Here is a 15,189-nt window from a genome sequence, read left to right as displayed (position 1 = left end):
TGAATAACCCTGCCTCGTACCATTATAAATATTAAAGACCTGAGAGAGCGCACAGTTGACTTTGACTCAGGCCCAGGGCCAGTAGTACAGGGAAGCAATCCAGGCCAAAGCCCGCCTACAGAAAATGTAGTCCATAAATCCCTATATCATCAAAATATAGGTACAGGAACATCCCTTTAAAATATGTTAAAGTAATTAGTTCATATAGTGTTCCAATTCTTCATTCACTTAGTTACCTAACCAGGTATTTACAAAAAAAGCCTGTAAACATTATAATATATATATAGAGAAGCATTGGAGGTCATTATTTTTTGTTATTGTAATGAAATATATTCTTTATATATTTTAGAAAATGATGTAGAGATTGATGCATTACCATCCCTGAAAAAGTCAGGATGGTACTCACAGGGCAACTGGATACAACTTTATGACCACTTAAAGACATTAACTGGAAAACCTGAACCCAAGGTAAGACAAACACGTGTTTGTGATATAGGATGGAATTTGTGGAGTGGGTGTCAAGTTGGAAATTGTTTCCAGTACTAGATTCTTTACATTAGAAATAATATTTTTGTTATATGTAACCCAACTGTCCTCAAAATAATTTTGCTGTTAAGACCATTTAATGTAGATGTATATTTGATGGTGCTCTAGTGTTTATTGCACATTTCAGTTTTAAGTACAACTTCCCCTTTAGAACTGTATTGTTTTGAAAGAAGAGGTCAAGGTCAAGAAACACTGCATACACAGCAGGGGCAAGGCTATGAACAAATAACAGAAACAAAGATTCAAATGCTCACACGCAAAGCAGGAATTGGCAGCATGTTAAGAAGTCACAGTGAAGTGACAATGTGAGGGAGGGGTTGGTGGCTTGTACTATTGGCTAATACCCATAATGATGTACACATGACTGGCTGACTGCACACCGAGTAAAAACGCTAAGGTTCATACTTTGGACACTTAAGCTTGCATGTTTATTTGTTCTTTTTTTATTCCATGCTATGGTTTGCTTCTTCTAATAAATATGATTTTATGTCATTAAATGATATCATAGCCATTTCCAGAGTAATTATAAATCATACTTGCTTTATGTCATGATGAATAGTCATAACACTACTGAGCAAAACATTTTAGTTTTCTTGGGAAGCCAGCAACAACTCAAGATGAGTAAAGCTGTGACCAAATTAATCGTATAATCAACTTTGTGGAAATGCTTAAAACTGTTTTAAACAGTTATGCATATCTTAGGTGGTACAGGTATCTTTATGTTTTAAATGAATATTCATTTTGTGTGTTGTGATTGTATATAGCATACCAAAGAAATGATTGGCCAAACTATAGCAGAACTTTATAAATGTTGCCTCCTGAGGCATTGTACTCTTCCTCTCTGTGCAAGCAATTGATTTGATTATCACCAAGGCAAAGAGTGAATTACTTGATGAACACAGGAGGGAAAATCAGCAACCCTGAAATCTCTTAGCCTTACCCTATAATGCCCCATCAGCTTTGGCCTTTTGAGTACATGTGAGAAGGAAAGCGTGGTCATCTGGCCTTAAGGCTGCAATAGCTTTGAAGCCCCAAGGATTGTCACAAGCCACGTGTCACAGGTTGAGTGTGAGTTTAGCATGTCACCTTTTTGTTTTGACAATATTGGGCAGCACACTAGGCAACCTGGGAACCCTTCTTAGCACTTTTTATTTTTACGTATCATTAGAACAGCTTTTAAGCTAGGTGTGTGGTGTATGGGAATTTTTATCACACCTAGTATATTGTTTTTCTCTTGCAAATAGTGGTGATTGCATCACTATTTCCACAGTACACATGTTTTTCTTTGCTGATCATTTTCCATTTGAGCATCACAGGAGACAAAGCATCTGAATTTAGAAATTGATTTTTTGAATCACAAGAAATGCTCTTGCGGGGAAGGACCAAGGAGAGATGGCCCTCCCGCAGGCTTTTTGGTCGAGGAGAGAAAGAAGGGGTCGCATTTCTAAATACAATATTTTATTTTTCCTCAAAAAATAGAATTTAATACATATTTTGGTTCACCTAAACCAAAACCTAAACCATGTCTAGTATTTAGTGTTTGCTGAAGGAAAACAGTTGTATGCCAGATGTTTTTTTCAGGCAACAAGTGATGCCCTCTGGCCAGAAGCGTGGGCTGCAGATGTAATTAATAAGAACAGCTTCTTTGAGAGGAAGTATCTTTTTGCCCTGACATACTGTCAGATGAAATTACTACTTTCTTGTCTGAAGATAACACAAATCAGTTTGCATTTAGTGCTCTACTCTTTGGGACCAAAGCTTTCATAATAAACTATTATTATGAGCTGTTTGACTTTCTTTCTCTGAGATACCAGATGGCTGAAAAAAAATCACAATTTAAGAGGATTATGTAGTAACTCTGATACATAAAATCAAGTATTTTGTCAGCATTAAACATCCAACAAGCCAGGTATATTTTTGTTTCATTCAGCACAAAAATGGATTCTATTAGGTATTTAATGAATGTTTAAGACCCTTGGTTCGGCTGGCTGTTTTAGTGCAAACATTGTTGTTAATACTCCCCTTTTTGTACATATTCTCATCATTAGCATTATAACCCAGAGTGGAGGTTTAATACACACGGGCGATTTATGGCAAAATATAAATTTCCAGTTATTGGGCAGGTTGCATAATAGCTTTGTGTCACAGGGTGCATCTGCAGAAATTTCAGTCAGGCCTAAAATAGGAATACAGTTCTTTATAATTGGTTTTATTGGGGTGGATATGTGAAAATATGTGTGAATACTGCCCAAAAAGCTTAGCTCATAAAAATCTATACAACTATACCTAATGTAAGCAGGGCCGGACTGGGAATGAAAAGCAGCCCTGGAAACATTTGGACACCAGCTCCATATATTGTATCTCCTGGTCGAGCTCTTATACCCACACGCAGCCCTCATACATACCTGATTCACACAATTTGCCATCCAAATAACTATACATCACTCATTTTTATCACATTATTTGTATTAAAATCCCAGAAACCAAAAATGTTAAAAGGCTCAAATTAGTTACAGAGATTAGACATAATGGAATCAAAACATTTGCTACTGCAAAAACTTTTAGATGAAAAAGTACCAGTTCTGTCAGTGTGTATGTAAAAGGTTCTCCCTTAAGGGACAGGGAATTGTCCCCTGTAGAAAAGAATGAAATCAGGCCTCTGCTGAGCACCGGAAGGTCACGTGCTCCATCATAGAAGCCCCAGCGAAGGTGCTGGGCGGAAGCGGAGGGTGTCTGCGCGCATAGCGCAGATGTTCACAGGCTGCCAGCGAGGAGCAGCTGGTGAATGCCTGCTCTATGTGCTCAGACAACATCCGCTGCTTCTAGATGGCACTTCTTCTGGGATTTCTTTGATGGAACACCGTAAGGTCATGTCATGCCGGCGCTCGGTTATAGAAGCCCTAGGGGAAGTGTCGGCAGCAGCCTGAGGTTGCCAGAAAGGAGGATCCAGGTCCCCTGCAGCTCGGGGGTTGGGATCTTAGTCTTATTGTTAGACCTCTATTGGAGGTCCGATTATAAGACGACGTTGAATACAAGACAAGGAGTATTTTTCAGAGTATTTGCTCTGAAAAAAACCTAACACTATGTTCGAGCAAATACGGTAATAACTAGGCGGTGCTAAATTCTGCTAATTATGTGGGTTGCGTAGACTGGGCAGAGAATTGGGGGCAGTGGGTGTAAAATTTTAAGCTGTACTGCAAAGTATCCTTGGAATTTGTTTCCAAATGTTGGCAGGTATGGTGAAGCCCAGTTTATACTTCATAAGATGTGTTCTTATACTTCATAGTGTTATGTTCCAAAACTATACATCATAATCTTTTTGAGATTCTTTGAGTCATTTACCATAATAGCAGATTTGCTAATGATTAATGAAGATATGCATTTGTATGTATAATGACAGATTAATCACCGTCATTCAGGTTTCTCCATCAGTGTGCTTTCCACCATCCTCTGGTGCTTTTAATGCTGGAAACACTTGATATTTCTATATAATCCACAAAAACAACAACAGAAAAGTCATGCAAAATACAGAGAAGCATCAGCAACCACATCACATATTTTACATTTATCATTTCCAGGGGAACAGATGTAGTGGCTTTGTAGCAGGAGTTACACCTTTGGATGAAGGGGATCAGGAGAGTGAGGACTGGTGATTAATCCTCCTCCTTCTCACGTCTTTGATTGTCTTGTTTTGTAGATTTGATATACAACATAAATTGTAGTAAGGTAAAAGTGATGGAATATTCCTCCTCTTAAGATTAAGGGGGTAGCAGGTATTATTAAACACTCATCCACACCCACCAGGCAAGCCAGAATAAGCGTTTAATAATGCCTCTGCTACCCCCATAGATTTTATAGTGAGTCCTGTAGTTGGTGAGACTGCTTTAAAACTTGTTTTTATTTTGTTGTTTTTTCCTTCAGTGATTTATCTCTGATTATTGTATAGCTATACCAATTTTACACTTGCCTCATCCTAACCTTCTTATTCAGACTAGAAAAAAGAAATATACGTTTTTTTTTTTATTATTTTGTGTTCTAGTTGCGTATTCTGTTATTTTTCAGATATTTTCCATATGCTTTCTGGCCTGCAGGTTGTGTATTTTGGTGACAGCATGCGGTCAGATATTTTCTCAGTCCGTCGCTATAGTAACTGGGAGGCTGTCCTAGTCCTAGAGGAGTTGGAAGGTGATGAGGTCCATGAGCCAGACGTGACAGACTTAGGATCTTCCTTAAAGAAAAAAGGAAAGTATGATGTAAGTGATCCCTACAGATGTTTCCTTTGGGAATAAATGTTAAATTAACTTGAGATGTTGACCATTTGTGGTTGAATAACTCTTCAGGAATGTACTGCTAGTAGTAGTCTAGAGTAATTAGTCATATGCTGCTCTCAAAAAAAAAATACAAATTGTTTTAATATATCACACTTGAGTTATTCTCAATGTTTACTTGATCTTTAACATGCTTATTTTGGTTTTGGAGGTCTTGTACGTACTATGTTTCTCATAAGTCATTAATGTCAAGAAATGTATTTGCCACTTTCATCTGTAATAAGCACCTAGCAATGTGATGACATCAGCCACTCAGTGTCACACTACCACACGCACAGTTGGCGTGTACCTATCATGACTGCTTATATTTACAGCATTCAAAGACTGCTGTAAACATTGTCTTTTAATCTTTCTAATCATATTAAATATATTTGTTACCCCTTCCGTCTTGCTCCCTGGTGACCATTCTGTTGGGTACCTTTGAATTCGAAAGGGAAATTTGAAGCTAACAGCAATGACATTTTCTGTGACTTCCCTTGTTATTTATCATGACTTTCATGTAAAATTGCACTTTGCGTTTATTTGCTCAGTAATATAACGGCACATAGGTGAGTACCGATTTCACCCATGCATAGTGACATCTTCCAAAACAGCCGTATAGATCCAAATCAGAATACATAGAGAAGTTGGTACTTAACACAGTTTGCAGGGAGGACCATGATTTTGTTGCCTCTGGTGGACTCCACCCTTAGATCTGACTTACCAGTGGCTCTCGATCAAGGACATGACATCATACTACATCCTCAGTTGCTTTGGACGTAGAGAGGAGTATCAAAAAGGGTTAAGGACTTCCAGGCCCCTTTTGATTTTGACCCTTTGGGCAGATTAAGGGTTAAAAGTCACTTTATCAAGACGCCTAGATACTTTTCAGCAAAAAAATATCTCTGTGTGTCTAAATGCAATAAAAAAATGTATTGCACTATAGCTATTAAATAATTACAGACACAGAACTGAGATTGATTTTGTGCAGCTGTAGAATTTTTTTCGCCAGAGTTAACAAGAATGCGTCTAAAATCCGTACACACTGTACAGGCGTAAATCTGGTTTTACAGCAGCTCTGCATTTAGCTAGCAGGCTGTTGAAAAGTTAATTTAGGGAAATAATTGAGAGGAAATGTGCATCTAAATATAACCTTCCACGAGGTGTTATAAAAACACAGCCAATGCTTTGAAGAAATTTGGGTATTTTTGGACTTGTTACGTGTGGTGTGTTATTTACACTTTGTACTCTATTCCATTACGACTGTTTGATTTCGATCCTCCCTAAATCCTAGATTAATAAAACACTGTGATTCTGGATTTATGCTAGTGTGTCAACAGATTGTAATTATATTTGCTGGAAGAGTCTAATCTGTTGAGATCCAAGGGATGAGCCATACATTGGGACATTGGGTTAGGTAGTAATTGAATGCAATAGTCAATAAATCAACCTAGAGATCCAATGCCAGATATGCTTCCCCCTTAAAGATGTGGTCTGGATGGTCAATTATTTTTACTAAATAAAGGGATATTCATTTACATTTATATATTGAAATTATCTTTAGGGCAACTAGCAGCATGTTCCACAGCAACTAACTAGTTTACTTAAATATAATTCTCTAGTTAAATACTGTATTGGCTCGATTATAGGCCGCACCCTAAAAGTTAGGTGCTTTTCTAAAGAAAAAAATGTCTTAGTAAAAAAAACATAGAATAGATATGCTGCCACTCTGCCCCCCCAAGATATGCTGCCACTCTGCCCTCCCCCAAGATATGCTGGCACTCTGCCCTCCCCCGATATATACTGCCACTCTGCCCTCCCCCGAGACATGCTGCCACTCTGCCCCCAAGATGGTCCCCCCCCCCCGACTTACCAAAGTAGACTCCCGGGTGTCTTGCGAGGCCAGCAGGGGACATCTACGCAACACGCGTAGACAAATTCCGGTGCCAGCACTTCCACCAGTGGGAATTTCCGGCAAATGATATTGTTAAATCACATCGAGCAGCGGAGGTTGTTTACACGCGACGCCGCAGCCGGTGAACGTCTGCACGATGCGCTTAGATAATCTCCTGTGCCGGCACTCCTCCCGTGGTAAGTGCTGGCAGGGGAGGCTGTCTCAGCTTCTTGGAGAGTAGGATGCAGGTCCCCTGCAACTTTGCGGGGGATCTGTATCCTAACCCCGCTGCCTGACCGACGTCCAGGACATGCAGTGCAATACGAATTGCGCATTCCTGCGCTAGACCCCGAATAAAAGGTTTAACCCCTTGATGACAATTGCCGGTCCGGGCACGTCACTCAAAATCGTGACGATTATGACAATTGACGTGCCAGGACCGGCACGTCTTTAAACGGGTGAAAAAATCGATCCGTGATCGATTTTTTCACTCAAACGGTGTTGCTCTAATGCCTCGACATCGAGGCATTGAGCAACACCAAAAAAAACATTCACGGCCCCCCCCGATCGCTCCTAGGAGCAAAAAAAAAAAAATGTTTGAAAGACTGCACGTCTTTCAAACATGGCGATCGCGAGTCGCTTCCTTTGCTTAGCTGGTGTTGCTAAGATGCCTCAGTATCGAGGCATCTTTGCAACACCTGTTTAGCAAAGGAAGCGACTCGCGATCGCTTCCTAAATGCTTAACTTACCTTCCCGGTGCCGGTGTCTTCGAAACACACGCGGTGTTTCAAGATGGCGGCGCCCATCAAGCCGGGGGGCGGAGCCTGCTGACATCATCGGGGGGGGTTGCTGGATGTCATGGACATCCAGTGAATAGCACCCCTAGTGGTCAGATCACTCATAAGAGTGATCATTATTTGCTAAATCAAAGGCAATGTTTTCTAAACATTGCCTTTGATCAGTATTGGATCTGCCTCCCTCCCTCACTTGCTTCTAGTGAGGGAGAGAGACAGATCAGTGTGTATTCCCAATAAAATATATATATATATATATATATATATATATATATATTGATCCAAAGGCTCTTATAAGAGCCACCCATTTAATATTAACCCCTTCATTGCCATTGATCACTGCATAAACAGTGATCTTGCATAGTGGCAATTGTTTTTGGGGTTTTTTTTTTTTTTTACTTTTTTTTACTTTTTTTTTTTTTACTTTTTTTTTTTACTTTTTTGTAGGTTTTTTTTATTTTTATTAGGACCATTAACCCTTTCCTTCCCCACTATTTTTGCTGCAATTGTTACCATGCAGCGGTATACGGCTGAGGAGGCATGTTCCAAATGTGGCCCTTTTGCCCCCAAACAATCTGACAAACCCATGCATGTGGGGTATCAATGTACTCAGGAGATGTTGCTGGACACATATCGGGGTGTTGTGTGACAGCAACATATACCAGGAGCTGTAATTTCACACCTGAAGTACAAAGTATGTGAAAAAAACACCAAAAACAATTACTATCACAAACTTTGACAAGGGTTGGTGGTAGGATTAGTACATGGAAAGGGTTAAACTATCAGCATCTAAAATACCCTGGGGTGTCTAGTTTTCAAAAATATATGGTTTGGTGGGGTAAATTTAATTTGCTGGCTTCAAAGATGCCCCAAATACCACATAGAGACAGAATTACCAGATTCAGAGAAAAATGGTTTTGAATTAGCAAAACGCTACTTGTACTTATTGCCCCATAACGTGTAGAAGAAAGCAAAAAAACATAAAAACATTGGGTATTTCTAAACTCGGGACAAATAGTAGAATCTATTTAGCAGGTTTTTTCAGTAGTTTTTTATGATGAATAAAAGATTTTTCAAATAAAAGTGAGAAAATGTGTTTTTTTTTTCAATTTTTCGTCATATTTTAATATTTTTATTATAGGAAATTACATCATATGAAAAAATTTTTGGTGTCTGAAGAAAGCCCTTCTTGTCCTGAAAAAAACAATATATAACTTGTGTGGGTTTAGTAAATGGGTTAAGAGAAAATTACAGCTAAACACAAACACCGCAGAAACGATAAAACAGCCATTGTCACGAAGGGTACAAAAAGGAAAATCAGCCTTTGTCACGAAGGGGTTAAGGACAGTTTAATGTCACAGGCAGCCTCACCAAAGAAAAATGCATATCAGTCATGTGTTTATATTTAAGTAAACATATTCCAATTGGAATGGCTGGACAAATAGAAATGAAACCTAGAAGCAAACACTGCAAATCTAAGTGCTTTATTTGCAAGTACACATAAAGTGTACTTGTTTTTTTTTTCCCATATTCACCCTCAAACATATCCTTGACCTGTACTTACCTACTGTTGACATGGTTTTTAAAGGTGCTTCAGAACATTATGTTTTTGCCTTATCCACCAGAAATCTTTGTAATAGCGCTCAATCACAATCCTCGAGCCTAGTCTGGTTCAGTACTTTTTTGGTCTGAGCCAGTATATGAGCTCTCTGGGCTGTGAAGACAGTAAGTGAGCTATATTAACAGTGATTAAGAAATCTTCTCTTGGTACACACTGTGTGTCATGCAAAGTTAATTGTACTGCTTGTCAGGTTTTTTCCTGCGAGTTCCCAAAGGTTCCTAAAGTAGTGTGTTAACTGGATGTCTCTTTATTAATGTAATGTTTTATTTTTGTTTTAGAGTCTTCAGCATCAAGAACCATATTTTGTATCAAACAAGTGGGGGTCCTATTTTGCAGACACCCTCACTGACCTGAAAGGTGCACAGGAAACTCCTATAATAACTTGGTGTTGTGCAAGTATCATGAATTACAGCACTATCGCTATCCCAAGCATTAAGGCAATAGTAGGTAAGCTATACACTGAATGTGGTATATTTTTGCCCTAAGTAACTTACTAATCATCCAGGTTGCAAGCTTGCGAGCAGGACCCTGTTCACCTAATGTTCCAGTTTGTCTTAATGTCTCAATTCTAGTTATCATACCCTTTGAATGTAAGCGTTGTAAGAAGCTCTACGTGAATTATTGGCTCTATATTAATAAAAGATAATAAACTCCCAAGCATTACCTTTTTGCTCTATACTTTCTTTATTCGTGTATAGTTGTTTGGACTACAACCTCTATTAGTTTTTTCTGACACAGTCAGAACACATTTATAGAATGTAAGCAGATACCGATAGTAAAATAGGTGCACTTCAACACAATAGACTAGGAAAATCAGGGATCTCCTGGTCTCCAGGTCTGTACCTACCAGACACAGCCTTGACAGAAACTAGCAGACACCTTCAATTTAGCCAGAACTAGGTGGCACCTTATGACCTGGGGTGCATGTACAGCCAAGTGGCCCCTGCAGTGGCCAATGCATTTGACACACACAATGTATTAAATGCACACAGTTGTATCTCGTGTCTAGTGCCTATGTGTTTCACTACTGCATGGTCACGTAATGTTCCCATCCCCTATATTGAACCAATCCAGGCACTGATGTTGGGTGAAAAGCCCTGGTTCAAAATCGGTGTTCCAGTTCATGCTAAAGATGTTCAGTGGGGGTCACGGTTCTGTGCAGGCCAGTCGAGTTCCTCCATACCAAACCATGTCTTTTTATACCTTGCTTTGTTCATAGTGGCACAGCCATGCTGGAACAGGAAAGGACTTTCCCCATATTGGTGCCACAACCTTGAAAGCATACATTTGTTCAAAGTATGTTTGTATGCTGCAGCATTAACATTACCCTTCACTGGAATGGAGGAGGCTAGTCCAAACCCTGTAAAACAGCCCCATACCATTAACCTTCCTCCACCAAACTTTACAAAAGGCCATATTCACCAAACCAGATTTGTCCATTATTCATCACTCCAGGGAACATGTTTCCATTGCTTGAAAGTCCGGTGACGGTGTTTTTTACACCACTCCAGTCAACACTTGGCATTATCCATAATGATCTTCAGCTGTCTTGCAGCTACTCAGCCATGAAAACCCATTCATTATGGTCCAGGCAAACAGTGCAGGTGTTAATGTTGCTTCCAGAAGTTTGGAATGTTGCTTCCAGAGTTTGGAATTCTGTAGTGAGTGAGACAGGCAACTTTTATGCACCTTAGAACTCATTGGCCCCACGCTGTAAGTGTGCATGGTCTACCTGTTTTGTGGCTGAGCTGTTGCTACTCCTAGACACTTCCACTTTAATAGCACTACCCGTGGACTGGGGCAGGCGATGGCATGCCTATGTGCTTCATTTTATATACCTGTTAGCAATGGGTGTGGCTGAAATACCTAAAGTCAATAATTAGGAGGGGTACCCACAAATGGTTAATGACGATTGAAATGTGATTTATTCCAATAACAAACATTTTGTATTTTTTTCAGACCTGCCTTTGGACTACAAGTTTACCAGATTCTCTAGCAATAACTCAGACACTGATGGTTATTATCCACAACCACCCAAAGTCTTGCTACTTCAGAAAAAGGAAGGGGCTGCTGCATAATTCACATGGTTTCCTTATCCCATAAATGGCTGTAACTGTTTCAAACCTTATATAAAATGAAAAACAAAAAATGGTGTCTGCCCCTTAAGGTCTGTGACATCATGATCTTGTGTCTTCAAAACCAGATTTTGGAATTGAACATGGCACTTCATGTTCAAAGGGCTGTTTAGAACTGATGATGGACAGAAAGTCAGACATTTCAAGCTATTATAGTGTCTTTAATACATAGATTATTCTGACCAAATAGACTGTTGTAAACACTTGTTTCCAGAATAAAACTACTCCTTAGCTAGTAGTAATTTAATTAAAAATATGTGGTCTAAATACGGTCATGCAGAGAGTACTGTTTTGTAATGGTTTTGTATTGGACTCACATATAATAAGAAACGTGCCAGTCTGACATTTTTATAAATGTGCCAAGGAAGGATGATTTTACAAAATCAAATAATTATGATACCGTGTTTTATGGTTGACTAAATAAAGCAAATATTACAATATATGTGTTTTAATGTGAAATATGTGCTTAGTGTGTGAGTGTGTTTATTTTCATGTCATACATGAAAGTACGGAGAAGATATACTGAGATGTATAGTGTATAGTGTCATTCTGAATCCTGGAAAGCATAATCATATGCAGTGCTGTATTTGGCTATATCAGAGCATTTGAAAAAAGTGTTGAAAAATATGCAGTTGCAGTGTTTCATAGATCAGTAAGGACTTTTTCGGGAGGAACGGCATCTGAAAGAATCCATAGAATTGTGTAAACATGGAAGAATATTATAGCAGATCTTTCCCTTTCCCCAAATACTACATTTTGACTTGCATTTAAAAATTGTATTATCTTTAGTAAATAAACATATGTATGTTTATATGTATGCTATATTTAATAATTATAATGAGATTATATGTATATGATGTATAATGTGTATCAAAAACCCACCTTTTATGTTAGCGGGAAAGGCATAATGAATGTCCTGTTCTCAAGGTATGTGTGATTATTCCTCCCCATTAACCAAGTACACAGGTCAAATATGTGTTTTCATTCATGAGTAAAGAAATTAGTGTAAAGAAATGAGGATAATGTAGCCATCTCCTTCCTAACATAAGAACCGTGTAAGAAAAAGTAAATTTACAAACCGTTATTAAAGGTTAGTATTTGTGTATGTTTTATTTGTGCATCTGGCTTCACACTGAAATGTTATTTGGATTTTACAACCAATATGGAGACTAAAAGAAGTTAAGATCAAAGCCTCCAACATAGAAAGGGCTCTTTGGTTAAATATGCAATCTCACCCTTTTTTGTTTACTGAAACACTTGTGTACAGAATCTCTAGCTATGTGAAAGGAATAGTGATCCTGGAGAAAGTGGGTGGCTAGACGTGTGAATACAACCTAGTATCTTGGGACTTTCATCAAATAATTTCCTACATTCTGGAGAATACTAAATTGGGAGGATTTATCCTGTTAGTGTGCCTAGTCCGAGAAGCAAGAAGATCCTGAGAGAGAAAAACATTTATTAAAGCCTTTGGAGAAGGCCCAGATAAAATCCATCCCTGCAGATAATAAATGAGTATTGCTAGTTGATGTTATTGTTTGTGTTGAATAGTTTTGTTGTAGTTATTGTGTTTGTGTCAAATATCTAAACATTTTAGACTGTAACGTGAACTAATTTAATTATCAATGTACTTACTGTATAAACTTGTGTGTGTTTTATTTCGACACACTTTCCCTAAATAACAAACTTTGTAAGAGGGTTATAATTTATTTCAATTGCATACCCTTTCAGGTAAACTGATTGAGTTGGATTAATTTGGTAATGGCATACGGCTGTCCTTCAACAAGCCTCTGTTAACAATGTACACTGAATTTTAAGGCAAGACAGGAGGCTTCCTATTTTGCATATCTTCCTTTACTCTCACCAACAACAGCAAAGAAAGAGTTAACGAAAAGTGTAAAACAAACCAACAAAAACAAGAAACCAGTGGTATATAAACCCTTAGACATTCCCCCTCTCTTTCTTTGCTGCTCATCATAGCTGCAGGTTAGACCCTTTTCTGCATACATACACCCATCCCCTCATTTTTCCCACCAGTTTTGTATTTTCTTTTTTGCTATGGTTTGGCTTTTTCTTCTTCGTTCTCTTACCTTGCTATGGTTCCTGCTCGGCTCTCGTCTTCATCTGCTGCTTCGTCTCGCTAGGCGGCAGCTTCACGTTCTTGTTTCTGTCTCCGGCGGCCGCCATCTTGGTTTTGGATGAACTCTCGCATCTCACGAGAGTTCGCCGCCATCTTGAAGGGTTGCAGCGGCCATATTGGTTAGTGTTACACTATAAGGTGTGTGAATAAATATGTATATGGACACGTGTATGCGGGTGTATGGATGTACATGTGTGTAGATATGCATATGTAGGTATGTATGTGTATGTGTATATATATATATATATATATATATATATATATATATATATATCATGGTTTCTGTTAATACTAGTTAAATCAAGATGCATGGGAGGTGGCCGGGAATGATAAATATTTGGGAAACCTTTTGTCTTAGTTTAGACAACACTGATATGCGTGATGAAGGGTGTGTGGAAGAAAGACAGGTTTTCGCATGAAATGGATTGTAAAAATAGAGTGTCATGTCAATAATCAGATCAGGAGATCTTTGGGTTTTACTGCCCCATGATTGTAAAGACCCCACGGTGTGGTGTTGGCCAAAGGGAATAACTTCAAAGGGTAACTACGGCAACCACAGGGTCCAATCAGGGATCTCCCAGTAGACTCAATTGGGACCCTCTAGTATATCAAGGGACAGGTAGTGAAAGTAAGAGGGAGAGGAGGAGGAGAGAAAGTAAAGAGACAAAGGAACATCACTAACCTGGAGCTCTCAGGGAAGGTAACTATGAACATGCGTGTTTGAATATTGTAAATAGGAACTTATATATATGTATTTGTTGTAAGTCTGTCAATTAATGTGGGGATTATTGTTATTGTACTGTTATTTGTATTGTTTTATATTTGGAACGTTCTAGTAAAAGTTTGTATTGTTGTATCATAGCCGCATTGTGGATTCTTGGATATCCTGTTGTTGTTTCCAAAATATTCTGTTGCATTCTGGAAGAAGCGAAAGTTTTCAGTTCAAACCTTAAAAGTTAGAAGAGATAGAACAGGGATTGTTTAATTTAATAAGCCAGTGGGTGGGTTTATCGGTGCATATTTCATAAGTGTATCCATATACCTATTCACCTGGATAAGTGTAGTTATTGTAGCTAGAAGACACATTAGCCTTCAGGAGATATATCCGAATACATATTGTGATTTCATTGATATGTGTTTGGATGTATCTTTTGTTGGATCAGTTGTAATCTTAAACACATAACACATTTATAAGTCTTTTAGATGGTATGCTGTAGATAAAGCATTAATCCATCTGATTGTTATTTAATGACGCAATTCCCTAGTTCCCTCAAAAGAAAACTTAACAGTTAGTTCATGAGGTCTCACTTCGCAAGATCTCACCACCATCTTACTTATCCCAGTTTATATGTATTTTCTATTGCGGCGGCCATCTTGGTGTCCCTTTTATGCGGCGGACATCTTGGTTGGGACATCCAAATCTCGAAAATGCGGCCATTTTACTTGCTATAGTTCAGAGTTTCATATTTGCAGTCACGTTTTTCTCCTGAGTTGGTTTGCAATTTTCTACTGCTACACTCGTGAATTTCCTTACAGGGTGAGTCCCTGTTTTATATTGTAAGCTTTGCTATTATATACAGGCTGAGGCCCCGTTATTAGTGCCCTTGTGTTCAGGGTGAGCCCTGCGGGCTGTTGGTTATTTGTGTTAGTTATTTGATTCAGGGTGAGCCCCATGTTACTTTGGCCATCTCCTCTTTTTTTCCTAAAAATTCTCATGTCCTAGGACGGCACTCCTAACCAAGATGCCTTCATGGC

At 38.7% G+C, this 15,189-nt stretch overlaps 1 protein-coding gene across 3 annotated transcripts in view; it reads left to right on the top strand.

Moving 5' to 3' along the window:
* NT5DC1 (5'-nucleotidase domain containing 1) overlaps positions 1–11,735 on the top strand; it is a 100,757-nt gene extending 89,022 nt beyond the window's left edge. For all 3 annotated transcript variants that reach the window (XM_053459900.1, XM_053459898.1, XM_053459899.1), the window contains exons 10-13: positions 350–468; positions 4,638–4,799; positions 9,441–9,609; positions 11,122–11,735. In XM_053459900.1, coding sequence (XP_053315875.1) covers positions 350–468; positions 4,638–4,799; positions 9,441–9,609; positions 11,122–11,240 — 569 coding nt within the window. In that variant the 3' untranslated portion in view covers positions 11,241–11,735. The remainder of the gene's footprint in view (positions 1–349; positions 469–4,637; positions 4,800–9,440; positions 9,610–11,121) is intronic.
* The last annotated feature ends 3,454 nt before the right edge of the window (positions 11,736–15,189 follow it).

This window comes from Spea bombifrons, chromosome 3, assembly GCF_027358695.1.
Source record: "Spea bombifrons isolate aSpeBom1 chromosome 3, aSpeBom1.2.pri, whole genome shotgun sequence".
In the NCBI taxonomy this organism is placed as follows: Eukaryota; Metazoa; Chordata; class Amphibia; order Anura; family Pelobatidae; genus Spea; species Spea bombifrons.
The sequence above is the reverse complement of the archived record's forward strand: the minus strand, read 5'-3'. Positions and strand labels throughout refer to the sequence as shown.